Source organism: Xenopus laevis, chromosome 3L, assembly GCF_017654675.1.
Source record: "Xenopus laevis strain J_2021 chromosome 3L, Xenopus_laevis_v10.1, whole genome shotgun sequence".
Classification (NCBI taxonomy): Eukaryota; Metazoa; Chordata; class Amphibia; order Anura; family Pipidae; genus Xenopus; species Xenopus laevis.
The window spans coordinates 7,440,625-7,467,768 of record NC_054375.1 but is presented as its reverse complement, the minus strand read 5'-3'; the positions used below and the strand labels follow the sequence as shown (position 1 = coordinate 7,467,768).

The 27,144-nt window shown below is 42.5% G+C and overlaps 2 protein-coding genes and 1 long non-coding RNA gene across 6 annotated transcripts; 1 reads left to right on the top strand and 2 right to left on the bottom strand.

The window, feature by feature from the left end:
* Nucleotides 1-2,398: 2,398 nt before the first annotated feature.
* On the bottom strand, nt 2,399-11,707 carry pex26.L (peroxisomal biogenesis factor 26 L homeolog). Of its 4 annotated transcripts, none has more exon segments than NM_001093173.1 (6): nt 2,399-3,182; nt 4,898-5,044; nt 6,168-6,490; nt 6,593-6,733; nt 7,852-8,061; nt 11,317-11,397. In NM_001093173.1, coding segments are annotated over 6 exon segments (963 nt in total). In that variant the 5' UTR covers nt 11,361-11,397; the 3' UTR covers nt 2,399-3,084.
* A 2,696-nt stretch (nt 11,708-14,403) lies between these two features.
* Nucleotides 14,404-15,892, top strand: LOC121401376. The gene is made up of 2 exons (XR_005966188.1): nt 14,404-14,679; nt 15,613-15,892. It is a non-coding gene; the product is annotated as an uncharacterized LOC121401376 (long non-coding RNA).
* Nucleotides 15,893-19,299: 3,407 nt separating this feature from the next.
* gpr19.L (G protein-coupled receptor 19 L homeolog) lies at nt 19,300-25,337 on the bottom strand. Its single transcript, XM_018240890.2, has 2 exons — nt 25,197-25,337; nt 19,300-21,235 (listed from the first exon to the last, which is right to left on the bottom strand). Exon 2 carries the CDS (start codon nt 21,211-21,213, stop codon nt 19,966-19,968), a length of 1,248 nt encoding a protein of 415 aa, XP_018096379.1. The 5' UTR covers nt 21,214-21,235; nt 25,197-25,337; the 3' UTR covers nt 19,300-19,965.
* Between the last annotated feature and the right edge of the window lie 1,807 nt (nt 25,338-27,144).

The following is a 27,144-nucleotide window of genomic DNA, read 5'->3' as shown; positions in this document are numbered from 1 at the left end:
TTGTAGACAAGAATAGAAAATTGAAGGGGGTAGGACTGCTATACATAGTGAATCATACAGCAGCCCTGTCAGCCGATATAAATTCTTATATAGTAGGCCTCCCAGCTGACACGAGGGCACCCATTCCGATTAGAAGAAAAGAGGTTCCGCCTAAATATTGGGAAGGGGTTTGTTACAGTGAGAGCTGTGAAGATGTGGAATTGTCTCCCTGAATCAGTGGTACAGGCTGATACATTAGATTTTAGATTAGATGAAAATTTGTGACATCATTTCGGGCCGATTTACTAACAGTCGCTGGCGTAACTTCGCTAGCGAAGGAGATAGACTCTAGCGGTACTTCACTCCCTAACGCCTCGCGATTTGCGCTCTGGCGAATGGACGTAACTACACAAATTCACTAAGATGTGGATTTTACTGAACGTTACCTCTTGCGCCAGATTTGCCTTCGCCCCTTTAGACCAGGGAAGTGCAATAGAGTAGATAGGACTTCCTAAAAAATAGTTGAAATTTTTTCTAAGTCCCAAAAAACAATGGCGTTGTTTCCTTTATCAGGGTGATAGGCTGAAAAATAGCGTAAATTTTTTTTGGGGTAACCGGCTTCCCCCCTACATTTCCTAACATATGGCACCTAAACTATACAGTGGGCACATGTATAGGGCAAAATAACAACTCTATTTTATTTTATGAATGTTTCCCAGGCTTGTGTGGTGTAATGTATTGGCTGCAACATATACGGCCATTGTACTTTAACTTCCTGCCGCATGCAAATTAGCCAACGCTAGCGAAACTTCGCCAGTGTATGCTGCCCGGGACGCAACTTTGGATTTTAGTAAATTAGGGTTGTCCTGGCGAATCTACACCTGCCCGAAGTGTTGCGCTGTGAGCGAAGCCATCCCTGGCAAATTTTCGGAGGTTAGTGAATTTGCCCCATAGACTTAAAAGGTTGAGTTTGATGGACGTGTGTCTTTTTTCAACCTAATTTATTATGCTACTAAATTCTGATGCTTCTCTCCTAAATAAAGAAGATTATTGTGTCGATTGCAGACGCATCGCCGTAAATCGCTTCTATTATCCTGTTGAAATCTACGGCGAATGCCAGCTTCTGCCAATATTATGTAAAACTGATTTGGTCGTACAATATGGGCTTTCTAACTGTGCCGTCCATTTAAATGTTGTCCGGTCAGCTTTTAAAACGCATTTCAAGTGCCAGTTTCAACCTCACCGACTTTAGTATTTCAGCTGCTGTAGCAGAGCCGGAGTCATTGCAAACTGGGACAGTCGAGGGACAAGGTGACCTTCAAAAAAACAGCCGGACCAACTTGTACATAAAATAGAACAATGGTAAGTGAAACACTTGGGCCACGGTTATACTATACTAAGCCTAAGGCCAATGGCACTAGGGCTGCCACCTTTTCTGATAGGGGGAAAAGGGGTGGGTGGATGATGTCAGGGGGCGGACCAATGACATCAAGGGGGCAGATGACATCAGGGGCAGGACTGATGACGTGGCAATCAGCAGTTGGCTGACCGCCATTTAATTAACGTCAATGGCCTGTCCGGATTTCCAAATTTGGAAATCCGGACGGGCACTTTTCAACCGGACAGCCCTCCCAAAAACCAGGTTGTCCGGGTGAAATATGGACAGATGGCAACCCTAAATGGCACCCGGGCACTTTGAGTAGCTAAAGTTTCAGGGACTAGTCCGTTTGCCATCTTGGAATCAGGAAGGAATTTTTTCCCCTTCTGAGGGAAAATCAGATGGGGCTTTTTGCCTTCCTCTGGATCAACTGGCAGTTAGGCAAGGTTAAAAAAGTTGAAAGGTTGAACTTGATTGACAGGTGTCTTTTTTCAAGATAACTTACTATGTAACTACGTATGTAAGAACAAAGTAGCTAAAGAACTGAAAGTGGTCATAAATTACCCGAATTAACATAATAATAGGTACTTGGAGTTCCAGCATTTGGTCAGGGCCTCATTTACAGCGGCGGAACTAGAGGGCGCCGGACCCCCTGCAAAAAAATCTTCAGAGGGGCCTGGCACACTCTGATCCCTGTCCTCCCGCCCATGTCCCACCTCTGCCCGCCCTGACTCCACCCACTCCAATCAAACTTGCGCCCCCCTTCCTTGGTGCAGGTAAGAGAGCGGCCGGGGAGTAGGGGGTTTGATAGCAATAGAGGAAGCGGATCCCACAGACCGGACCCCACTGTGACTACGGGGTTTGCTTCCTCTATAATTACGCCATTTAGCGCCTAATAAGGTTTCAGATATAGGAAAACATTGGCGAATCAGTAATCAGTATACACCCCTAGGCACGTGCCCTCTGAAGCCTCGATGGTAAAAAATGGTGCTGCTGCCACTGGAGATTTCATGTCCTCTGCACCCTGTATACAAAAAACACTTTTTATTTTAAAACTGATTTTATTGTACAAATAAGTGATCAGAATGAGACCAATAAATTAAGGAATATTACTAAAATAAATGACAAAGTCTTTCCATTCAGATACAAATCTGTAGATCAAAGCCTGGGGCCAAGGTTAATTCTATTTCATTATTAAAAAAAAAAAATTGACTGCAATTTGAGCGCAAATAGCAACGGATATTCTAAATCGGAAATAACTGGAGCATTTTTATTGCAGCCGCACTGCAGCTCCCAGTGTAGTTCAGCGACATCCGGAGCCAAATATCCCAGTTTTGGAACACAATTAACACTTTCTCTGCTGCTGCGACATAAAAGAGAAATGCATCAGCTGCCATTAACAATAGATCAGGAAGCAGCGCCCATTTAATGATTTGTAGAAAGAACGTCGTTAGCATTAAAATAGTAATGATGTGAAAATTCCATTTTAGCGGCAGGTTTAAATTTTAGAGTTTCTCTAGGGTTTTTGGAAAAAGCAGCAGGATCCTAATAGGAGGATCCCGTATGCACGTTGAACAGCCACAGCAGCTTGAGCTTTGATATTAAATCTAAACTGAACTTTCCCTTTACAAGGTCCGACAGAGCACCACTGTAATTCTGCATTATTACAATGTTTCAGATACAACAATCAGTGTTTTGGGTTTTCTTCCATTTAACTCTCAGAAAGCTCACATCTGCCGGTCTGGCTGTCTCTGGAAAATGCTGGCAATGGTTTGGCGGAGCAAGAGGATCAGGCTGGATATAGGACCGTAGGCTGCAGGGGATGCTGTAGAAAAACACAAAGAAATAGTTAACATGTATGGAATTGTAGGTATTAGAATAACAGCAAAGAACATCTGCATATATAGGTATATAGGGCTTAAGGCTGTGACCATATAAAGGCACAAGGCTGCAGGCTGAGTTATACAGGGAACTCTGAGTATCACTCATGTATTATAAGGGATAATGTACCCCCTACTGTAAATGATAAGGATATTAGAAGTCACTGAGGGGTTGTTCTGTGACCATATAAAGACACAAGGCTGCAGGCTGAGTTATACAGAGAACTCTGAGTATCACTCATGTATTATAAGGAATAATGTACCCCCTACTGTAAATGATAAGGATATTAGAAGTCACTGAGGGGTTGTTCTGTGACCATATAAAGGCACAAGGCTGCAGGCTGAGTTATACAGGGGACTCTGAGTATCACTTATGTATTATAAGTGATAATGTACCCCCTACTGTAAATGATAAGGATATTAGAAGTCACTGAGGGGTTGTTCTGTGACCATATAAAGGCACAAGGCTGCAGGCTGAGTTATACAGGGAACTCTGAGTATCACTCATGTATTATAAGGGATAATGTACCCCCTACTGTAAATGATAAGGATATTAGAAGTCACTGAGGGGTTGTTCTGTGACCATATAAAGGCACAAGGCTGTAGGCTGAGTTATACAGGGAACTCTGAGTATCACTCATGTATTATAAGGGATAATGTAACCCCTACTGTAAATGATAAGGATATTAGAAGTCACTGAAGGGTTGTTCTGTGACCATATTAAGGCACAAGGTTGAGTTATACAGGGAACTCTGAGTATCACTCATGTATTATAAGGGATAATGTAAACCCTACTGTAAATGATAAGGATATTAGAAGTCACTGAGGGGTTGTTCTGTGACCATATAAAGGCACAAGGCTGTAGGCTGAGTTATACAGGGAACTCTGAGTATCACTCATGTATTATAAGGGATAATATACCCCCTACTGTAAATTATAAGGATATTAGAAGTCACTGAGGGGTTGTTATGTGACCATATAAAGGCACAAGGCTGCAGGCTGAGTTATACAGGGAACTCTGAGTATCACTCATGTATTATAAGGGATAATGTACCCCCTACTGTAAATGATAAGGATATCAGAAGTCACTGAGGGGTTGTACTGTGACCATATAAAGGCACAAGGCTGCAGGCTGAGTTATACAGGGAACTCTGAGTATCACTCATGTATTATAAGGGATAATGTACCCCCTACTGTAAATGATAAGGATATCAGAAGTCACTGAGGGGTTGTACTGTGACCATATAAAGGCACAAGGCTGCAGGCCGAGTTATACAGAGAACTCTGAGTATCACTCATGTATTATAAGGGATAATGTACCCCCTACTGGAAATGATAAGGATATTAGAAGTCACTGAAGAGCTCTGTGACTATATAAAGGCACAAGGCTGCAGGCTGAGTTATACAGGTCTGTAACTACAAGGTGACTTCTAATATGCTCAGTATAACACAAACATGAACCACTAGATATAGCCAATATTATTACTGATCATTTATAAGGATATATTTTACAGGATTTCCACAGCTCAAACATGTGCTAGTGACACACCACCTGTGCTTCTAAAAATACACAGTTTTGCTGTTGAAGCGCTGATGCTGAATTACTGTTCAGATCTGTTGTAAATAAAACAAGACTATTATTTGGACAATGATCACTCACCCGGATCCAGTCGCAGTAGAATAACGGAGATGAGTAAAACAGCGAGGGCTATGTTCCGGAGAGGTGCCCTTCGTATTAGTCCTGCAACCATTCCCAGTGCTCTTAACAGCAGATGGGCAACATTTAGGATTCTCCTCTGTACCTTACCTGCAACAGTATAAAGATTTATATGAGAAGGGATAGCGATACATTAGAGCAGTGATCCCCAACCAGTAGCTCATGAGTAACATGTTGCTCTCCAACCCCTTGGATGTTGCTCCCAGTGGCCTCAAAGCAGGTGATTATTTTTGAATTCCAGGCTTGGAGACAAGTTTTGGTTGCATAAAAACCAGATATACTGACAAACAGAGCCTCAATGTAGGTTGCCAGTCCACATAGGGGCTACTAAATGGCCAATCACAGCCCTTTTTGGCACCCCATAAATATTTTTCATTCTTGTGTTGCTCCCCTACTCCTTTATACTTCTGAATGTTTCTCACTGGTACTAAAGGTTGGGGGTCCCTGCATTAGAGAGACAGATAATGGGAATAAAGGGCAATAATAATGGCCTCCTACCCAAATGGACATCATTATTACTCAGCTAGTATCTTCTCAAGCCAAAAACTACTCCCCAACAATAACTGGGTGGTTAAAGGAGAAGGAAAGGCTAAAATTAAGTAAGCTTTATCAGAAAGGTCTATATAAATACATCAGTAAACCCTCAAAGTAATGCTGCTCTGAGTCCTCTGTCAAAAGAAACACCACATTTCTTTCCTTCTATTGTGTACTCATGGGCTTCTGTATCAGACTTCCTGTTTTCAGCTTAAACCTCCAGGGCTAGGGCTTGAGCATGCTCAGTTTGCTCCTCTCCCCCTCCCTCCTCCCATCCCTGCTGTAATCTGAGCTCAGAGCTGTAAGTGAGCAGGGAGAGACTCAGGCAGGAAGTGATGTCACACCAAGTTTATATGGCAGCTTCTATCCTAAACAAAGAGAGACAGTGTCTACAGCTGTTTACTCAGGTATGGTAAAGCATTCTGCAGAATAAATATAGCATTGTAGCTTGCACTATTTTTGCTAATCTGTTGCCAATAAACTGTCTTGGAGCTTTCCTTCTCCTTTAAGGCTGGGGAAAACGAGGTTATATGTTTGTTACATTTAAACTTTGTGGGCATGTAGAATATGTTGCTGAAGGGGATCTGTGGCTTCAACTTGACTGCAGATATAATAAGTATCAACAGAGACACTACTATTGATAGGCCAATTTCGGGGGGTTTTCCAGGCATATTCATACCAGTTTGTCCCATTGTCTCTGTCTCCAGTTGGCTGTGCTGGTTTCTCTCTGATATGGCAGCAGCTTCCTCCTCTTCCCAATGCCTCCTGTGTTTATTTACAACCGTTAATACTACTTCCTGCTGCTTTTCCGTGAACACATCAGATTCCTGAGCCAGAGCTTCGGCATCGGAGAACAGCCCCAGGGGTAACAGTATGTGCAGCAGATGGAGCTCCGCAACCCTGCAGCAGTTCGGTAGTAGCCGATTGCCTTGAACTTGCAACCAATCACTGCTCACGTCCAGCATAACTTGAGGCTGCTTTACTTTTCCATATAACAAAATGCTGAAAAAGAGAAAACATTGTGGTGTGGTGGTTTCACAGATACAATGTGATATCCACAAACAGATACGTAAGGCAAGAAAAAGGTCTGAATACAAGACTCACCACATCTCCATAAGATTGCACGGCATCTCCTGTGGAGTTTGGTAATATTGCATTAGCCAAGGAAGCACTTCCCTCCATCGCCCCAACTCGGCCAAACACTGAATCCCGATGGTACACAGAGACGTCTTCACCTGCTCACACCTCAACGGTAAAGAAGTAGAGCTCAGACTGATGCACATTAAATAATTTACTATTCAAATAGGGGGCCCAGCCTGAAGGCCAGTTAGGGGGAGATTTGGGGTGAGTGCTTATTTGAGCCCTGGGTACCCCTGGAACTATAGCAGGGTGACTGTTACCCCAATGTTTCTATATATCTGTAACCTTATGAGCTAAGGGGGCCCAGTCTGAAGGTCAGTTAGGGGGAGATTTGGGGTGAGTACTTATTTGAGCCCTGGGTACCCCTGGAACTATAGCAGGGTGACAACCCAATGTTTCTATATATCTGTAACCTTGTTATGAGCTAAGGGGGCCCAGCCTGAAGGCCAGTTAGGGGGAGATTTGGGGTGAGTGTTTATTTGTGCCCTGGGTACCCCTGGAACTTTAGCAGGGTGACTGTTACCCCAATGTTTCTATATATCTGTAACCTTGTTATGAGCTAAGGGGGCCCAGTCTGAAGGCCAGTTAGGGGGAGATTTGGGGTGAGTGCTTATTTGTGCCCTGGGTAACCCTGGAACTATAGCAGGGTGACTGTTAACCCAATGTTTCTATATATCTGTAACCTTGTTATGAGCTAAGGGGGCCCAGACTGAAAGTCAGTTAGGGGGAGATTTGGGGTGAGTGCTTATTTGTACCCTGGGTACCCCTGGAACTATAGCAGGGTGACTGTTACCCCAATGTTTCTATATATCTGTAACCTTGTTATGAGTTAAGGGGGCCCAGCCTGAAAGTCAGTTAGGGGGAGATTTGGGGTGAGTGTTTATTTGTATCCTGGGTACCCCTGGAACTATAGCAGAGTGAATGTTACCCAAATGTTTCTATATATCTGTAACCTTGTTATGAGTTAAGGGGGCCCAGCCTGAAAGTCAGTTAGGGGGAGATTTGGGGTGAGTGCTTATTTGTATCCTGGGTACTCCTGGAACTATAGCAGAGTGAATGTTACCCCAATGTTTCTATATATCTGTAACCTTATGAGCTAAGAGAGCTAGCCTGTAGGGAGATTTGGGGCGAGTGTCTCTTAGTGCCTGGATCTATAGCAGGGTGGTGGTTACCCTTATGTTACTGTATACACTTTGTGATCACAAAACGGCAGTGAATCTCACTTTGCATCCATTGCTTCAGCACTCAGGATCTGTAGACCTCTCTCACACAGTTCCAGGGACGGTGCAAATTTTCTCTCCAGTACCAGCAGGTCGGCAGCTGCATCCAACATGGGCACAGCCGGTGGGGTCCCAGACAATGACAAATGAGACCAATCCCACATAGCGCTTAGTGAACAGCTGGACACATTCTCTGCAACCGCCATGGACTTCCTGCTGACAAGAGAAGAGAACATATGTACAATGCTGCATTGCATACCAGTTACAGGGGTTTTTTTTTTAGGTTTAAGGCTAAGGGGTTCCTAAAGGAGCGGTCCCCAACCTATTTTGCACCACAAACCAGTTTTAAGGAAGACATTGTTAGGAGGACCGGGAGGGGAATGTAGATGCGTGGGTGCATTTCAGACTTACAAAAAAAACTGTCCAAACCGAATTTTGGTCCTTCTCGCGATCAGTAGAAAGTTTCCTGGGCTATTGTCAAGGCTAAGCCTCCCCAAATGTGCCTGGCAGGTCAAAAAAAATATACACACACAAACAAAAAACTGAGGCGAAAGAAAATTTTCTCACCTCTATCCCAGCAGCTTTTTATACTTTAGAAGCAGCAGTGGAAAACACCACTCTGATTGGTGGGAGATTCAATTGTCATCTTAGCCAATCAGTTATTCACAGTAGCTGCTTATTAGAAGTTCCAGGAACAGTCCATAGGGGTGAGCAACATTCTGTAAGCCTCCGAGTGCGGCGTAATTATTGAAACTATGCGCATCGTAACAACTGCTTTTGCCTGTAGTTGCAGTCTGGCAGAGTGTTTCTTTTAGGGATCCAGGATTCGGTTCGGGATTCTGCCTTTTTCAGCAGGATTCGGATTCGGCCGAACCGAATCCTAATTTGCACATGCAAATTAGGATTCGGATTGGTATTCGGCTGAATCTTTTGCGAAGGATTCGGGGGTTCAGCCGAATCCAAAATAGAGGATTCGGTGCATCCCTAATTTCTTTCAATGAAGGTACTGCCAGTGCTGTAATTCTTCAAGTCAGGAGGGTCTAAAGGGTCCCCCACCTTTAACTAATCACCATGTGGCTTATGGCTAGCATCCTCGTGAAAAGAGGCACTCTACTTATTGTCTGCAAAATAAAGCTATATAATGGAGTCGCATTTTTCACTCCTCCAGCCAGAAATACATCTGTCTTAGATGAAACAAAGTTAACAGTTTAACTTCATGTAACTTCACGCAAATACCATAATTGTAAATGTAATTCCTAACCAGCCACCCTCTGTCTTTGCTGCAATTCTATCTCTGCTCCAAATGTATTAACCCCACGGTGCCTCTATTCAGTCTCTTTGTTAGCTCCTCATTTCTCTATCCTGTTGCTACAGCGGTGACCTTAGTGTCTTGTCTAGGGTTAATTCATCATCAGTTTTCTGCAGATTTCTTATGTGTGGGGTTACTGCAATGCTCTAAATTAATTTTGGAAGTACAAAGTTATGCTTTTTCAGTTATATTACTGAAACTTAAAAGTTAATGCTTTTGTTTTGAATAAGCTGTTGCTAAGTTCCTATTGAATGGACCCATGCGAGGTAGTTAGGGCAACTAAAGTCTAAAATAGAATAAGGCTAGAAATGCTGTATTTTATATACTAAACATAAACATGAACTTACTGCACCACAAGCCTAATCAAACAAATGATTTATGCTTTCAAAGTTGGCCACAGGGGGTCACCATCTTGTAACTTTGTTATAAATCTTTGTAAGACCAAGACTGTGCACATGCTCAGTGTGGTCTGGGCTGCTTAGGGATCATCATAAATTATCAAAACAGCACAAGTCAAAAAATATCTGCCAGAAGCCGATACAGCAAGACTGATTAATAATCAGAATACACAGACTGCACTGGCTCCTGTGTTGTCATGTAATCTAATGTGGATTTTATAGTTTTTGTATTGTTTAATGCAAACTTCCTCCAACTCTGCAGAACCAGCGGCTGCAGCAAAATAATCCTCCAAATAGAATCCCAGTTTATCTGTTTAAATCTGGCTCCATGATCTTTGTCCCTGCAGCTGGAGTTGGAAACAGTAAACGGGATGTAAAGGCAAAAAGAAAATCCAATACAAATCGCAGACTGCTCTACAGGGAAACAATCAAAGCTGCTTGAGTTCTGCATGGCTGGGAAGTAAGGCGGGGGCTTCCCCTGCTGTTCATAAGTATGATTGTTTCCCTGCAGACCGTCTGACAATTCCTATCCACAGCAGTAAATGAAGGGAGAATTTCACTGCATACAGTCAGGTTTCTTATAAAAACGGTACACATTTTTTAATTAAACTATATTGGAGATAGGTTTCTTTTTCATTAAAGAAAGTAAAAATGTTTTTTTTTGCCTTTACATGCCCTTTGAACACCAGTGATCAATTCACTATATGTGACATTAGCTTTAGGTTAGCCCTTGTATAACTATCTTTAGCCTTTCCAAACACACAAAAAAAAAACACCATCCGCCTATGGCAATGGCGCGTCAGTGAGCTGGGATTGCAGGTAATTAGGGGCTTTTATGTTGTTTTTGCAGCTATTGCAGCTCAGCACAGCCCACGGCCCGGTGGTTGGGGACCCCTGATTAAGAGGATGAATAAGTTGAACTGTAACTTCCATTACCTAGGACCCCTCCCTCCCCAGCCCATGAACAAATGAATATGACATCATGGTAAAGGCAGAACAAGAGTGCAGGGAGGATAATGACCCTTACTGAGGGTCAGCTGCTGCTATTGGGTCTGCTGCTGCTATTGGGTCTGCTGTTGCTGCTGCTGCTATTGGGTCTGCTGCTGCTGCTATTGGGTCTGCTGCTGCTATTGGGTCTGCTGCTGCTGCTGCTATTGGGTCTGCTGCTGCTGCTATTGGGTCTGCTGCTGCTGCTGCTATTGGGTCTGCTGCTGCTGCTGCTATTGGGTCTGCTGCTGCTGCTGCTATTGGGTCTGCTGCTGCTATTGGGTCTGCTGCTGCTATTGGGTCTGCTGCTGCTATTGGGTCTGCTGCTGCTATTGGGTCTGCTGCTGCTATTGGGTCTGCTGCTGCTATTGGGTCTGCTGCTGCTGCTGCTATTGGGTCTGCTGCTGCTGCTTCTATTGGGTCTGCTGCTGCTGCCATTGGGTCTGCTGGTGCCATTGGGTCTGCTGCTGGCAGGTAATTGCACTGCTGTTTCAGGTAAAGACACAGATCAGGCAGAGCAGCCATCAGGAGAGGATCCAGTAGGTAAGGGGAGCCCAACCTTTAATATAGTTCAGCATATTTCCACTTACATTGGGTTCTGATCAGGGCCCAGCAATATGGCCTCCCCCTGAATAATAATAATAATAATAATAATAATAATAACAACACACTAAATACAGGTGAGAGGACACAGAACATAAGCAAATGTGTCACTGAATTAGTCCCAGTACAGAAGTGCACTCCCCCATGAGCACAGCAAAGATTCCCCCTCACCTCTCGCCAACCCTTCCCCGGGTACGGCTGTTCCTTTCCGGCATTTACACACTAACAGGTGGAACGCAGCAGCTGATCCACACACAGGAAGCGCTGACATTCCAGACACGTGACCAAGGTGTGGGCGGGTGCGATGACAGACGGAGGGGCGTGTCTAGCTCGATGCATGGGAAGTATCGGGTTGCGAGCTGCACCACGTGACCATATCCTAAAGAAAGCCAGAGTAGGGGTATGTGGAGTTGTGGAAGGACTGGCAGGGAGGTTCTGAAGCACCGCGGGATGGGACTGGCAGTGTAACAGGCGAGGGCTGCTGTGAGGGTGGAATGGGGTCTGGGGAAGATGAGAGCTGAGGCGGGACATATGTGTTAGGTAGTAGATAATAATTCCCATAGCACCTCACTGAAAAATCAATATAACCCCCCCTCCCACAAACACAGGTGGAAGTTGCCATTGGCGGGAAGGTGTTGGCTGAATTGATTGTCCCTCCTGACGTAAAGGTCGGGGTCTAATTGGCTCTTTTTAACTGCGGCCTGGGTTAATGAGCTGCCATCAAATCACTAAAGGGAATAAAGATTCTATATTTGATACCCCAGTGCTTGTCAATAAAGATGCTGAGGTGATCCCCACTTTTCCCTATGAAACACTCGCCTTTCTAATGGGCCTGTCATCTCCAGGATATCAGCTTCTGTCACAACTTGCCACTCTCTGACTTGTGCACCTTTATATTAACTCTTAGTATGATGAGGGATATTCTGAGACTATTTGCAATTGGTTTTTATTATTTGTGGTTTTTGAGTTATTTCGCTTTTTATTCAGCGGCTCTCCAGTTTGTAATTTCAGCCATCGGGTTGCTAGGGTCCAAATTCCCCTAGCAACCATGCACTGATTTGAATAGGAGACGGGGATATGAATAAGAGGCTGGATAGAAAGATGAGTAATAAAAAGTAGCAATAACAATAAATTTGTAGCCTTAGAGTATTTGTCTTTAGTTGGGGGTCAGTGATCCTCATTTGAAAGCTGGAAAGAGTCAGAAGAAGGCAAATAAAAAATGCAGACCAATATAAAAGTTGCTGTAAAGAAAAAAGAAATCTATCTCCAATATACTTTAATTAAAAAATGTGTACCGTTTTTATAAGAAACCTGACTGTATGCAGTGAAATTCTCCATTTACTGCTGTGGATAGGAATTGTCAGACGGTCCCTAACTGCTCTGCAGGGAAACAATCCTACTTATGAACAGCAGGGGGAGCCCCCGCCTTACTTCCCAGCCATGCAGAACTCAAGCAGCTTTGTTTGTTTCCCTGTAGAGCAGTCGGTGACTGTGTAGAGATTTGTATTGGATTTTATTTTTACCTTTACATTCCCTTTACTGTTTCCAACTCCAGCTGCAGGGACAAAGATCATGGAGCCAGATTTAAACAGATAAACTGGGATTCTATTTGGAGGATTATTTTGCTGCAGCCACTGGTTCTGCAGAGTTGGAGAAAGTTTGTATTAAACAATACAAAAACTATAAAATCCACATTAGATTACATGACAACACAGGACCCAGTGCAGTCTGTATATTCTGATTATTAATCAGTCTTGCTGTATCGGCTTCTGGCAGATATTATTTGACTTGTGCTGTTTTGATCATTTAAGACGATCCCTAAGCAGCCCAGACCACACTGAGCATGTGCACAGTCTTGGTCTTGCAAAGATGTATAACAAAGTTACAAGATGGTGACCCCCTGTGGCCAACTTTGAAAGCATAAATCATTTGTTTGATTAGGCTTGTGGTGCAGTAAGTTCATGTTTATGTTTAGTATACAAAATACAGCATTTCTAGCCTTATTCTATTTTACACTTTACTTCCCCTTTAAACCATTCTATAACATACTAAAAATTAACTTAAAGGCAAACCACCCCTTTCTAGGAAAAAGTTAGGCCTCACATTTGTATAGCAGGTAAAAGATAAACTTTATGAAAGCTGAAAATTCCAGCGGGCAGTGAGCCTGAGTAGGTTCTGGTATCGACCTGCCGACTTTCATTTATAAAGCTGCGTCACCCCCTTGGTGATGTCAGGGATGAGTAGGTTGGGCTCAGCTATAGAAGCCATGACTTAATCAGAAATTAAAGGGGTGGTTCACCTTTTAGGTAACTTTTAATATGATATAGAATGGCCATTTCTGAGCAACTATTCAATTTGTCTTCATTATTTTTTTTTTATAGATTTATAGTTATTTGCCTCTTTCTTCTGCCTCTTTGCAGCTTTTAAATGGGTGTCGCTGACGCCATCTAAAAAGCAAATACTCAGTAAGGCTAAAAATTTATTGTTACTGCTACTTTTTATTACTCCTCTTTCTATTCAGGCCTCTCCTATTCATATTCCAGTCTCTTATTTATTCAAATCAATGCATGGTTGTGTAACAGATCCTGGTGAGTGATGACTTCTGCTGCCTCGTTTCAGGAGTCAGAACCGGAGAACAGAAATCTCTTAAATACTGTTTTCAATAGCAATTACATTTACAGCTCCCATTATTTTATTGCACGCCCTCTGCTGTCGATTTTCTGAACTGCGCCCCAGGTTGTTAGGGGAATCAAGTCCTAACAACCAGATCGTCAAAGTTCCGACTGCAGAACAAAACTGCAATTTTTTATGGTTTTTGTTTCCTTGTTTTATATCTGCTGTTCCGATGTTTCATGTCCAGACATTTAAAGGGTTTGTTTACCAACCAAGTATGATGTAGAGAGGGATATTCTGAGATAATTTGCTATTTGTTTTCATTTTTTATTATTGAAGGTTTTTGAGTTATTTAGCTTTTTATTCAGCAGCTCTTCAATTTGCATTTTAAGCAATCTGGTAACTAGGGCCCAAATTCCCCTAGCAACCATGCACTGATTTGAATAAGAGACTGGAATATGAATAGGAGAGAGTCTGAATTGAAGGATCAGTAATAAAAAGTAGCAATAACAATACGTTTGTAGCCTTACAGAGCATTTGTTTTTTAGAAGGGGTCAGTGACCCCCATTTGAAAGCTGCAAAGAACCAGAAGAAAAAGACAAATAACTATAAAACAAAAAAATAATGAAAACCAATTGAAAAGTTGCTTAGAATTGGTTGTTCTATAACATAATAAAAGTTACCTTAAAGGTGAACCACCCCTTTAACCCATCTGTTGTGTCCCCTTTATCATTTGCTAGCGATTTAGTCTTTCAGTCTGTCCGTCCCATTTCCCTTTAATTTCCTATTACTTAATACTTTTTGTTCTCTCTCCTCCAATGTAGCTGTTTTTGCTTTTCTCTTGTGTTTGCCATTTATGGGCTCCTGATAACTTGACGTGGCTGCTGACAGGCCAGAAGTTAATATGCCCAATGTATACAGGTAAGGGATCTCTTATCCAGAAAGGTCTAAATTACAGGAAAGGCATCTCCCATATAGTCAATTTAAATCAAAAATTGAAGGAAAGTCAGAACTTTACACTTGATGGGAACTAAGCTGCACAAATCCTTATTGGCATACAATCTTGTTGGGCTTAAATGTTTCCTAGCAGATTTAAAGGGCTGGTTCACCTTAAAGTTAACTTTAAGTATGTTATAGCTTTCAAATGGGGGTCAGTGACCCATCTAAGAAATGCTCTGTAAAGCTACAAATGTATTGTTATTGCTACTTTTTATTATTCATCTTTCTATTCAGACCTCTCCTATTCATATTCCAGTCTGTTATTCAAATCAATGCATGGTTGCTAGGGTAAGACAGACCCTAGCAATGGCTAGATGGTTGAAATTGCAAACTGGAGAGCTGCTAAATAACTCAAAAACCACAAATAATAAAACATGAAAACCAATTGCAGATTGTTTCAGAATATCACTCTCTACAACAGCATACTAACAGTTTGTTTAAAGGCGAACAACCCCTTTAAGATATGGTGATCAAAAATACTGAAAACCTCCAGGTCCTGACCATTGTGGATGGGGGTGTTCCTGCTGAATTGTGATTAGTACAGGGAATACCTATGCTGTCATAGTTTTATGAGATCTCTCTGTACAGACTATGAACCCTAGGGGGCTGTTCCTGCTGGGGGTATAATAATAAGAATACATATTCAGCGGCTTTCTGTTACCTTGTTTTAAGTGTCAGGACCAGCAGCGTAAAAAATATAAACAGCTAGAGACACAGCGTTTAATAGCAATTGCATTTGCAAGTAAATATAAAATCACTGAAAATGTGTATTAGGAAGTCAATTAGCATTACATGATGCAAAATATTTGGGTGGAGTTCCCCTTTATATTCAGGTTCTTTTCTTATACATTTCAGGCGTGGCGTTGGACAGATAAGACCAGGCTGATACCCAGCAGGAGACTCACCCACACACGCCAGCTGTCACCAAATAATCTCGATCTCTGGCTGAGCCAGCAGTGATATCTGCGCCGGAGAGAGAGGCAGATCCAGAAATATAACAGAACAGGAGTCAGACAAGTCTGGTAGCGCAGGGAGAAATTTTATTGAAATGTAGCCCTTTCTTCAACAATGGATCAAACAAAAGTGGGAAAACCCTACAAGATTCACATTTACATTTCATTGGAAAAATACAGATTGAGAGATAATGCTGAGATCTCTTCTGTCCTAGATACCCCTGCTGCAACCAGGGACTTCGTGCTCCTTTAGCCATGCTGTAATGTGGCCATACCTGTACTGTACCATAGCCATACCTGTACAGTAATGCAGCCATACTTGTACTGTACCATAGCCATACCTGTACAGTAATGCAGCCATACTTGTACTGTACCATAGCCATACCTGTACAGTAGTGCACCCATACTTATACTGTACAATATTCATACCTGTACAGTAGTGCACCCATACTTATACTGTACAATATTCATACCTGTACAGTAATGCAGCCATACTTGTACTGTACCATAGCCATACCTGTACAGTAATGTGGCCATACTTGTACTGTACCATAGCCATAACTGTACAGCCATACTTATACTGTACAATATTCATACCTGTACAGTAACGCAGCCATACTTGTACTGTACCATAGCCATACCTGTACAGTAGTGCAGCCATGTAGCCACTACCATATTGCAGCCATAGCTGTACTACTGTAGTGCAGTCATAGTGTAATACTACATTTATTGTAGCCATACACCATACCTGTACTGCAACAAAGACAAACAGTATACCAGTAACCGTGTGTGTGTGTGTATGTGTATATATATAAATATATATATCACAATACACAAAAGCCATGAATATCTTGTAAATGATATCCTTATAAATGGTGAGTTCTGATGTAATTTCTGTCACATGACTCACTGAAAGCTGTGTATTATAATAAATAAAGTACCCCCAGTTGCAAAATATGAGGATATTAGAAGTTACCTTGGAGTTCCATGACCTGGCCTTTGCCTCGTGGTTTTATATGGTCATGAAACTCCTCTGTAACTTATAATATCCTTATATTTTACAAGAGGGCGTACTTTATTCACTATATATATATATATATATATATATTAGGGATGCACCGAATCCAGGATTCGGTATGGGATTCGGCCTTTTTCAGCAGGATTCGGCCGAATCCGTCTGTCCGGCCGAACCGAATCTGCATATGCAAATTAGGGGTGGAGAGGGAAATTGCGTGACTTTTTGTCACAAAAAAAAATGTTTTTGCCTTCCCACCCCTACTTTGCATATGCAATTTCGGATTCGGTTCGGTATTCGGCCGAATCCTTCGTGAAGGATATAGTGCAGCCACACCTGTACTGGTGCATGACCAATTTAAGGATTTTTTTAAAAAAAATAACTGTTTAGTGTTCAGGGTAGCAAATATCCACATTATTTTCACTGTATTGCTGAAGTGCGACATTTATTTCATACTGTGGAATGTATAATCCATTTGTCCCATGCGCTAACTGTGCTGGGATTTATCCTTAATCACATCCTTCCTCCAGGACTGATCATATTATTATTATTTACATGAATACAAACCCACATTCTTTTACTTTGGAGTTAAAATAAGATTTTTCTCTCAGTAGTGTGCCTACCATAACAGGGGAGACCGGCCTGCGGCCCAGCAGTTGTTTCTTTTCAAGAACAGTCCTGGCATAAATATTGCTTAATCGGACCCATATCCCGGCATTTAACCATCCGAGTGCCGGAAAGGTATGTGATGTTTACACTGTGTGCTACATGGTTATCCGGCAATAACCAAAATACATGAATTGCTTATATGAGACACCACAGTGATATGTGTACATAACAGACAGATGATAAAAATACCCACTTGTCATTGATATATATGATCATGTTTTTAACCATGACGGGAAAGATTTTTCTTGCTATGTAAACATTCAAATCTACTTTGAAAAATGTGCATTTCAGTTTTTTTCCCCTTTGCTGTAAGCAATGTTTCTGCTATGGCTTACCATTTCTTCCAGTTAAAGATGAATTCCTGTACTGGCTTAACCAATTACAATTCAGTATGAATTTTGTTTGGCTAATTCACTACGCAAGGAACAGTCGCCGACAAAAGGGAGGAGCCAGGGAGAGCAGGACATTTTTTTTAAAGAAAAACACACTCACTGTTTACACGGTTTATGGCACTAGTAGTGCTTCAGATTGCTTTCCTTTGGCAACAACAGAACAGGCTGTAAGTATTCCTGGACCTGTGATTACTAGGCCCCCATCAGCTAATGGCAGGTTCAGGGCTGCCAGTGGAAATCAAATTGGCAATAGACTCATTTACTAAAGTGGTGCTATGTGAAAAGTACATACTTTACCGGCAACACTACGGGCTCTTACATACAAGCGTTTTTAGCTGAGATCCCCTGCGTTCCGGTTTCATGCGTTCAGCTGCAGGGGAGCGCAGGAGTAGATGCAGTCAATTATTTTGAAGGGGTTGTACTCACACAGATGCATGTAAGCACCGAACGCAGGTTGGGACGCAGCATGTTGCATTTCACCTGCGTTCGGCACATACATGCGTCTGCGTGAGTACAGCCCCCTTCACAATAATTGAGTGCGTCTACTCCTGCGCTCCCCTGTGGCTGAACGGAAGAAAGCGCAACGCAAAAAAAAAAAAAAACGCCTGTGTGTAAGAGCCCCAAATCAGTTCAGTCTGCAGCATGCATCTAAATTAATTGCTAATTAGCCATGCAGGCTGTGGATTCCATATGTGTTCGGTTTTACAGACGAGCGTTTTTACCTGTGATCCCCTGCGTTCCAGTTTCATGCGTTCAGCCACAGGGGAGTGCAGGTTTAGACGCACTGAATTCTTTTCAATGGGGCTGTACTCACACAGACGCATGTAAGCACCAACGCAGGTTGGGGCGCAGCATGTTGTCTTTTTACTGTGTTCGGCGCTTACATGCATCTGTGTGAGTACAGCCCCATTGAAAAGAATTCAGTGCGTCCACTCCTAAAAACGCTCGTCTGTAAGAGCCCTAACAAGAGTGTTTCCCTGACAATACAAGGCAGGAGTAGCCAGCTGATTAAAATGGGGGTTCTGCTGTATACGCTTTAAATTACTGAAATAAGAAACTTTCTAAAAATAATGAATTTAATATTCTGCATTGTTTCTGAAATAATCAAGTTTATCTTCACTATTCCTCTCTCAGCATCTGTTTCTCTTCATTCTGTCTTCTTGAAGCAGTTGGGTGTCAGATATTCATTGACAGTTAGATCCAATTTATCTTATAGGGGGGCTTCCTTTCCTAGTAGATGTATTAGAGCTCACTCAAATAACTGATTCCAGTACAAACAAAATCTAACAAAATAACTGCCTTTTGCACAAATTCTGCATGTAGAGAGACATGATGTCTGGTGATTTTAATAGAGTGAGCTCTAATATATCTTCTAGGCAAAAGGAAGCCCCCCTATAAGATATATAGGATCTAACTGTCAATGAATATCTGACACCCAACTCCTGCATGAAGAGAAACAAATGCTGAAAGGGGGATAAACTTGATTATTTCAGAAACGTTACAAAATTTGTATTGATTATTTTTAGAAAACTTCTAATTTCAGTATGATAAAGCTTATATTAAATTATCATTTTTTACGATAGTTCCCCTTTAATAAAAAACGTATTGAATTCGGCACCCATTTTTATGCCTAACACTTGTAAATAAGCTCTCAGGTGTTTATCATACTGGACAGGAAAATATAATTTACTATGACAATACATGAATGGCAATATAAGTATAAGGCCTAACTGCTATGGCAAGGCTACTCAAAAAAGAGGTGCAATGTAATGTCAATACTGTGAAAATATACACTGTTTATAAGTAGAGTTAATTGTCCAGGCTTGCTATTCGTTGATCACGAAAACCACAAAGCTGCCATGTTGTTAACGCCTTGAAAAACTGTATTTACTCTTACTGGCCATTAGATGGCGCTTGTGCTCTGTTAAGAGTGTTTCTAATGGCAAGTGGTGTATCATACTAACAGAAATGTACTTATAAATAGGATATATTTTCACTTTAACAAGTGTGAGTATTTTAGCGTTCCTTTAATGAAGGGAATGGATCAGTCAAAATAACAAGAGAAGCAATTGTACCCCTTTTGCAGCATTTCTTATTAAGCCTTATGGTGCTGGAGAGGCCCGCCCCTCCTGCATTGATAGAATAAATATTTTATGACTGTTCTGTGTCCATTCTGGGGTCATACAAATGTATTAGGGGGATTGGAGTCAATGGGCCACGCCAGTTTTTTTTCTTTGGCCTCACGGTCAAAAGAATCGTACACAGACTCTTTGACTGCGGTTTTGGCAGGGACGGGCATTTCACAGATGCCCACGTAGTTCCTTTTGGCCACGCGAGAGCTGGTGGTGATGGTGTAGGCATTGCTCCTGTAACACTTCATGGAGGACATGCAGAAAGTCTCCTTCATGCCTCGCCGGAAGTTGGCATTGTAGACAGAGTACAGGGTGGGCTTGGCAGCCGAGGAACCGAACGAAAGCCACGAGACTGCCAGGAAAGCAAAGCAGCTCTGCCTCCTGTCGTTCTCATCCGGATGCCACAATTGCACCACGTAGAATGGCAGCCAGGACACCATGAATATGGCGTTGAGCATGAGAAACATTTTGATAGTTTTGACCTTGGTCCTTGGCACAATATTCATTGTGCGCCTGACCGTGAGCCCATCCGTGCCAATGCGCCAAATGTATTTCACTACCTTTTGATAAAAGAGGATTATAAGCCCAGACGGAACCACAAAGCCCACTATTAGGTGAGCCACCCCATAAGCAGCTCCATCCCAGGATGGGGGTGGGAAGAAATTGCAGTGCCCGTCAACACCGTCGTAGAAGAAGAAGACAGGCGATGTAAAAGCGGCGTCGAAGAGCCACGAAGCGGCGATCATCCTCTTGGCTTTCTCCCTGGACACCTTGAAGCTCAAAGGGTACAAGATGGTGTAGAAGCGGTCAAGGCAGATTGACAGCAGGACATAAATCTGGACTCCTGGTGTCAAGTAGTGGAAATAGCGTGTCAGCTTGCACATGGCATTGCCCAGTGCCCAGCGGCCAGAGGTGACTTGTAGCAGGGTAAAGGGAGCGCTGCCCACACTGAGCAGTAAATCCGCACATGCCAGAGACACCACAAAGTAATTAGTAGTAGACTGAGTTCTCCGGCTTCGATGGATAACAAGGCAGACCAATGCATTACCAAACAGAGAAAGAATCCATATTACTCCAAAGATAAGGCCAGCAGCAGCTATCTCCCCGGGGAAGAGTAACTGGGCTGGCACCGTGCCATTTGTCTTCCCCGTGACGCCATCTTTGTAGAGTCCGGGTACCCACAATTCTCCCGTGGACATAGGGCAGGTGGTCAAGCTTGTGTTGTGTGCCGGGTAAAGGATGGTGGGAAGGTTGTGCTGAGGCCGACTGGAATCCATGCCATGGGCAAGCACCATGTTCAACAGCAGATTCAGTTCCCTGTGGGGAGAAGTAGAGGCCAGGGAGAAGGGCAGAAGATTGGGGTAATGAAGAGAAGAAAGGAAAGGGACAAAGAGCAAAGAGAGAGTCACAAGGTGTTATTATAGTGTTAATAAAGAGAAAATGCAGAAACATGTTGGGGCAACCAACAAAGGAGCAATGAATGAAAAAACAATAAAAGGACCAGAGAGAAAACAGGTTAAAAAGCAAAGTATTGATGGGAGAAATGAAAATAGCAGGTGATATATTAGGTTTGGTGGAAAATTTTGGGGGGGGGGGGAAGATGGGAAGTGCAGGGAGAGAACAAGACAACACAATGTTAATCATTAAACCAATGACGGCACCAATCTGTTAGAGAGAGAACATAAAGACTGTTTATAATACACATTTAGGCTAATGCCACCCACACAGGGCTGTTTTGTGACCTTAGTATTAGCTCAAGTTTGAGAAAGAGCCCCTCTATCTCCTGCTCTCCTGCTGTCTGACTATGTCTGTACCCACCATGATGCAGTGGATCTGGACCAACTGATTCTTAGTCTGCACTTCATTAACCCTGTGTGGCATTACCCAAGTCACTATGGCACTATCTAGTCATTTTCTGTAACATCATATATTCAGTGAATGCACAGAGCTTTAAACGTGCATTGTTACCTGGGAAAGGACTTTGACTGTGGGATAACAGGTATAGTAGGGAGAGATGGTGCCTATAGTAACAGTGGGATAATAGTCTCTGGGAAGGGAGTGTGACTGTGGGATAGCAGGTATAGTAGGGAGAGATGGTGTCTATAGTAACAGTGGATAATAGTCTCTGGGAAGGGAGTGTGACTGTGGGATAACAGGTATAGTATGGAGAGATGGTGCCTATAGTAACAGTGGATAATAGTCTCTGGGAAGGGAGTGTGACTGTGGGATAGCAGGTATAGTAGGGAGAGATGGTGCCTATAGTAACAGTGGGATAATAGTCTCTGGGAAGGGAGTGTGACTGTGGGATAGCAGGTATAGTAGGGAGAGATGGTGCCTATAGTAACAGTGGATAATAGTCTCTGGGAAGGGAGTGTGACTGTGGGATAGCAGGTATAGTAGGGAGAGATGGCCCAAGAAGACTTGTAGTCCAACAACACATGAAGGCATTATCATTATTTATAAATAAAAGCCCAAGAAGATCTGCTTTGTGCCTTGCAATTTAGAATAAGTACAAGTATATAAACCATAACATTTACAAGAATGTTTCCAAATAACCATAAAAAAGTGGCAGCTGCTTTCCCAGAATACAAGTAGAATACAAGTAGAATAAATACACGTGGCTGCCATAGAGCTTAGACTGAATGTTTGTGTCCCAGTGTTGGTGATTTATGATCGGGCCCCTATTTATCTCATAACCCGGTTCTGTTTGAACAGTAATTGTCCTCGGACCAAACTGAATAAACCCAGCTTCCATTAAGCAATTTTTATTTTTTGCCATTCATGATGGGGGAGCGCAGCACATAATGGAGGGTTAGCAGAAAACACAGAACAAGATTGGCCCACGCCTCAGCGCCCCTCGCTGACGTCCCGGTTACCATGGCGACGGCTGAATGCTTCGAGTGCAATGGTCATTATGCGACCTTGGAGACCGCAGGGATAATGAGAAGAGGAGCACAGGGGGTAAATTAATTAACCCTGCAGACTCGGTTCTTAACCCATTCATTGCCAGATAAAAGCATTTTCAACGACTCCCTGCTGGTACAGTCATAGACCTGCATGCGGGTGGGGAGTGCGAGTCTGTCTGTGGCAGGTTCAGTCTGGCCCATGAACCTGTAGTAGTGCAACTAGTTGGCCATACATTTTTGGGAACCTTGAGTTGGTTGATTTTAGGCTGACCCGATTGTTGGGCTCAAGGGTCAAATGATCAGATCACAACAAAGGAGATCCATGCATGCCTTGCTCCCTTGTCCAATCAATATCTGCCTGATATTATTCCCCCCAGGTATTGGCCGGGAAACCCATCAAAGGGCCCCAGACATGGGCCAATAAGCTGTCACAGCTTTTATTGGGCCATGTATGCCAGGGACGGTATTCCGGCAATGTAGCTTCCGCTAAATTTGTAATACCCTTAATCCCCATGAAACGTAACTTTTGTCCTCCTTCTGGCAATGCGGCCCTGCCCCCTTTTACATCATGGCACCGCCCCTTTAAATCACGGTCTGCCCCCTTTTGTTCCCGCCCCCCACCAGCCGGGTAAAAATTTTAGGAAAAGGTGGCAACCCTAATCACAGGGGTGAGGTGACGTGGCCAATACCCCCCTTACAGAGCAAGTCTGCCTCTTATTGGCCCATGTATGGGGCCCTCCTGATAGCCTGGCCAAAAACTGGGCAGGTTTTGAAATTCTAATGGGAAATAACTTAAATATCTAGGGTTTAGGCAGAATTAAAGAGGAAGCTGACCCTTCCTGAAATGTTGGGAGAGGGGGATTCTAATTCATATACATGGTGGTTATATACCTTTTTGGAATATTGATATTAAAGTGGTGGTTCACCTAGTATTTTATAGAATGGCTAATTCCAAGCAACTTTGCAATTGACCTTCATTTTTTCTTTTTTATAGTTTTGGAATTATTTCCCTTTTTCTTCTGAGTCTTCCCAGCTTGCAAATGACCCCATCTATAAAATAAATGCTCTGTAAGGCTACAACTGTATTGTTATTGCTACTTTTTATTACTTATCTTTCTATTCAGGCCTCTCCTATTCATATTCCGGTCTCTTATTCAAGTCAATGCATGGTTGCTATGGGACTTACCCTAGCAATCAGATGGCTGAAATGGCAAACTGGAGAGCTGCTGAATAAAAAGGGAAATAACTCAAAAAACACAAATAATAAAAAAATAAAACCAATTGCAAATTATCTTAATATATCATGATCTTCATCATACAAAAAGTTAGGTGAACAACCCCTTTAAAGGGTTTGTCCGCCTTTGAGTTAACTTTTAGTATGATGTAGAGAAAATGATATTCTGACACAATTTGAGATTGGTTTCATTTTTTTATTATTTGTGGTTTTTGAGTGATTTAGCTTTTTATTCAGCAGCTCTCCAGTTTGCAATTTCAGCCATCTGGTTGCTAGGGTGCAAATTCTCCTAGCAACCATGCATTAATTTGAATGAGACTGGAATATGAATAGGAGAGGCCTGCATAGAAAGATGAGTGATGAAAAGTAGCAATAACAATACATTTGTAGCCTTTCAGAGCATTTGTTTTTAGATGGGGTCAGTGACCCCCATTTGAAAGCTGGAAAGAGTCAAAAGAAGAAGGCAAATAATTTAAAAAAACTATAAGAAATAAATAATGGAGACCAATTGAAAAGTTGCTTAGAACTGGCCATTCTATGACATACTAAATGTTAACTTCAAGGTGAACCACTCCTTTAAGTATAGATATCGGCAATACCATATTACAGGCGACTGATGGCGCAGTGAATAGCGTGATTGACTTGAATCGGTTAAACCTCTTGAACCTCGACAAAGCCGTGTTTCTTATAAGGTCTATCTGAAATCGTTTCAGAGACGCAAACATGGAACTAAACGAATCGTTCAAGATGGCACCTATTCTCTAAGGTGAGAAGACTCACACGCGGAGCCTTCGTTAGTTCGTAAGCACGGCGTCGATTCAAGACGATTAACTGCAGAAAGCCGAGCTCAAGTCATTCATGGAAAGAAATACGGGATATTGATCCTGGGCAAAGTATTAATCCATATTCCTGATTCTTTGTTCCAGGAATAACATCATCACTCTATAATGAGCAAAGACGCACACACACAAGATTCGTTTCAACAGGCTGAAAATTGTGGGTAAAAATTGCGTATATTGAGGTCATTTACATAACAGACTATTCATTGGAAAAGTGTCTTCAGACCCCCCCCCCACTAAGTTATATGATCAAAACATCAACAATCATTGTAACAATGGAACAATAATCTTAACATTACCTTTAGTGTGCATAGGTGACATTTGGGAGTTGTAGTTCAACTACACCAGGCTGCCCATGCAGACACCGGAAGTTCATTTTGAAGCAAACTGTCCCATAGCTGTGTATGATGGTGCGCCCCAGGTGGAAATAGAAAATAAAACATTGGTATTAGACTTAAATCATGAGCCCTACTAATACATATTTACTATAGCAACATAATCACGAGTATGATGCTAATGAAGGATAAACAATTAAAGGCTGGCGTCATGTGGGTTCAGTTAATGAGCAGGATTTTCAGACTTCAGGCTGGGCCCCCTTAGCTCATAACAAGGTTACAGATATATAGAAACATTGGGGTAACAGTCACCCTGCTATAGTTCCAGGGGTACCCAGGGCACAAATAAGCACTCACCCCAAATCTCCCCCTAACTGACCTTCAGACTGGGCCCCCTTAGCTCATAACAAGGTTACAGATATATAGAAACATTGGGGTAACAGTCACCCTGTTATAGTTCCAGGGGTACCCAGGGCACAAATAAGCACTCACCCCAAATCCCCCCCTAACTGACCTTCAGACTGGGCCCCCTTAGCTCATAACAAGGTTACAGATATATAGAAACATTAGGGTAACAGTCACCCTGCTATAGTTCCAGGGGTACCCAGGGTACAAATAAGCCCTCACCCCAAATCTCCCCCTAACTGACCTTCAGACTGGGCCCCCTTAGCTCATAACAAGGTTACAGATATATAGAAACATTGGGGTAACAGTCACCCTGCTATAGTTCCAGGGGTACCCAGGGTACAAATAAGCCCTCACCCCAAATCTCCCCCTAACTGACCTTCAGACTGGGCCCCCTTAGCTCATAACAAGGTTACAGATATATAGAAACATTGGGGTAACAGTCACCCTGCTATAGTTCCAGGGGTACCCAGGGTACAAATAAGCCCTCACCCCAAATCTCCCCCTAACTGACCTTCAGACTGGGCCCCCTTAGCTCATAACAAGGTTACAGATATATAGAAACATTGGGGTAACAGTCACCCTGCTATAGTTCCAGGGGTACCCAGGGTACAAATAAACACTCACCCCAAATCTCCCCCTAACTGGCCTTCAGACTGGGCCCCCTTAGCTCATAACAAGGTTACAGATATATAGAAACATTGGGGTGTCACCCTGCTATAGTTCCAGGGGTAGCCAGGACACAAATATGTAAACACTCACACCAAATCTCCCCCTAACTGGCCTTCAGACTGGGCCCCCTTAGCTCATAACAAATCGAATTCTTTGCAACAAACCAATATCCACTCATTGCACATTCTGACTGGGTTTAAAGGTGAAATTGTATTGCTATTAAAGGGGTGCTTCACCTTTAAGTTAACTTTTAGTATGTTATAGAGTCGCTAATTCTAAGCAATGTTTTAGTTGGTCTTCATTATTTCTTGATAGTGTTTTTAATTATTTACTTTTACTTCTGACCCTTTACAGCTTTTAAATTGGGGTCACTGACCCCTTCTAAAAGCAAATGCTCTGTAAACCTACGACTGTATTGTTGATGCTACTTTTTACTACTCATCTTTTTATTCCGGCCTCTCCTATTCATATTCCAGTCTCTTATTTTGATCAATCAATGGTTGCTATGGTAACTTTGACCCTAGCAACCAGGTTGCTGAAATCGCAAACTGGAGAGCTGCTGAATAAAAAGCTAAATAAGTCAAAAACCACAAATAATAAAAAATGAAAACCAATTACAAATTGTCTCAGAATATCCCTCTTTACATCATACTAACAGTCAACTCAAAGGTGTACAACCCCTTTAAAAGCAATTGTCTGTTTTCTATGCACTGCTCGTTCTGACTCCAGAAACTAATAACCCAATTAGATTCAAGGGGTTGCGTAAACTTTTAGGGGCAGATTTATCAAGGGTCGAATTTCAAGGTGATGGGAGTTTTTTTAAACTCCCATCAAT

What these genes read in the sequence shown, in the direction of transcription:
- pex26.L (XM_018240837.2), bottom strand. Translation starts at nt 11,360, where the DNA reads ATGCCGGAAAGGAACAGCCGTACCCGGGGAAGGGTTGGCGAGAG. An exon ending in GCTGAAGCAATGGATGCAAA is followed by an intron (nt 6,734 to 7,851) that starts GTGAGATTCACT and finishes TTTACCGTTGAG; the next exon opens with GTGTGAGCAGGTGAAGACGT. An exon ending in TCTACTGCGACTGGATCCGG is followed by an intron (nt 3,183 to 4,897) that starts GTGAGTGATCAT and finishes GTTTTTCTACAG; the next exon opens with CATCCCCTGCAGCCTACGGT.
- gpr19.L (XM_018240890.2), bottom strand. Translation starts at nt 21,213, where the DNA reads ATGGTGCTTGCCCATGGCATGGATTCCAGTCGGCCTCAGCACAACCTT.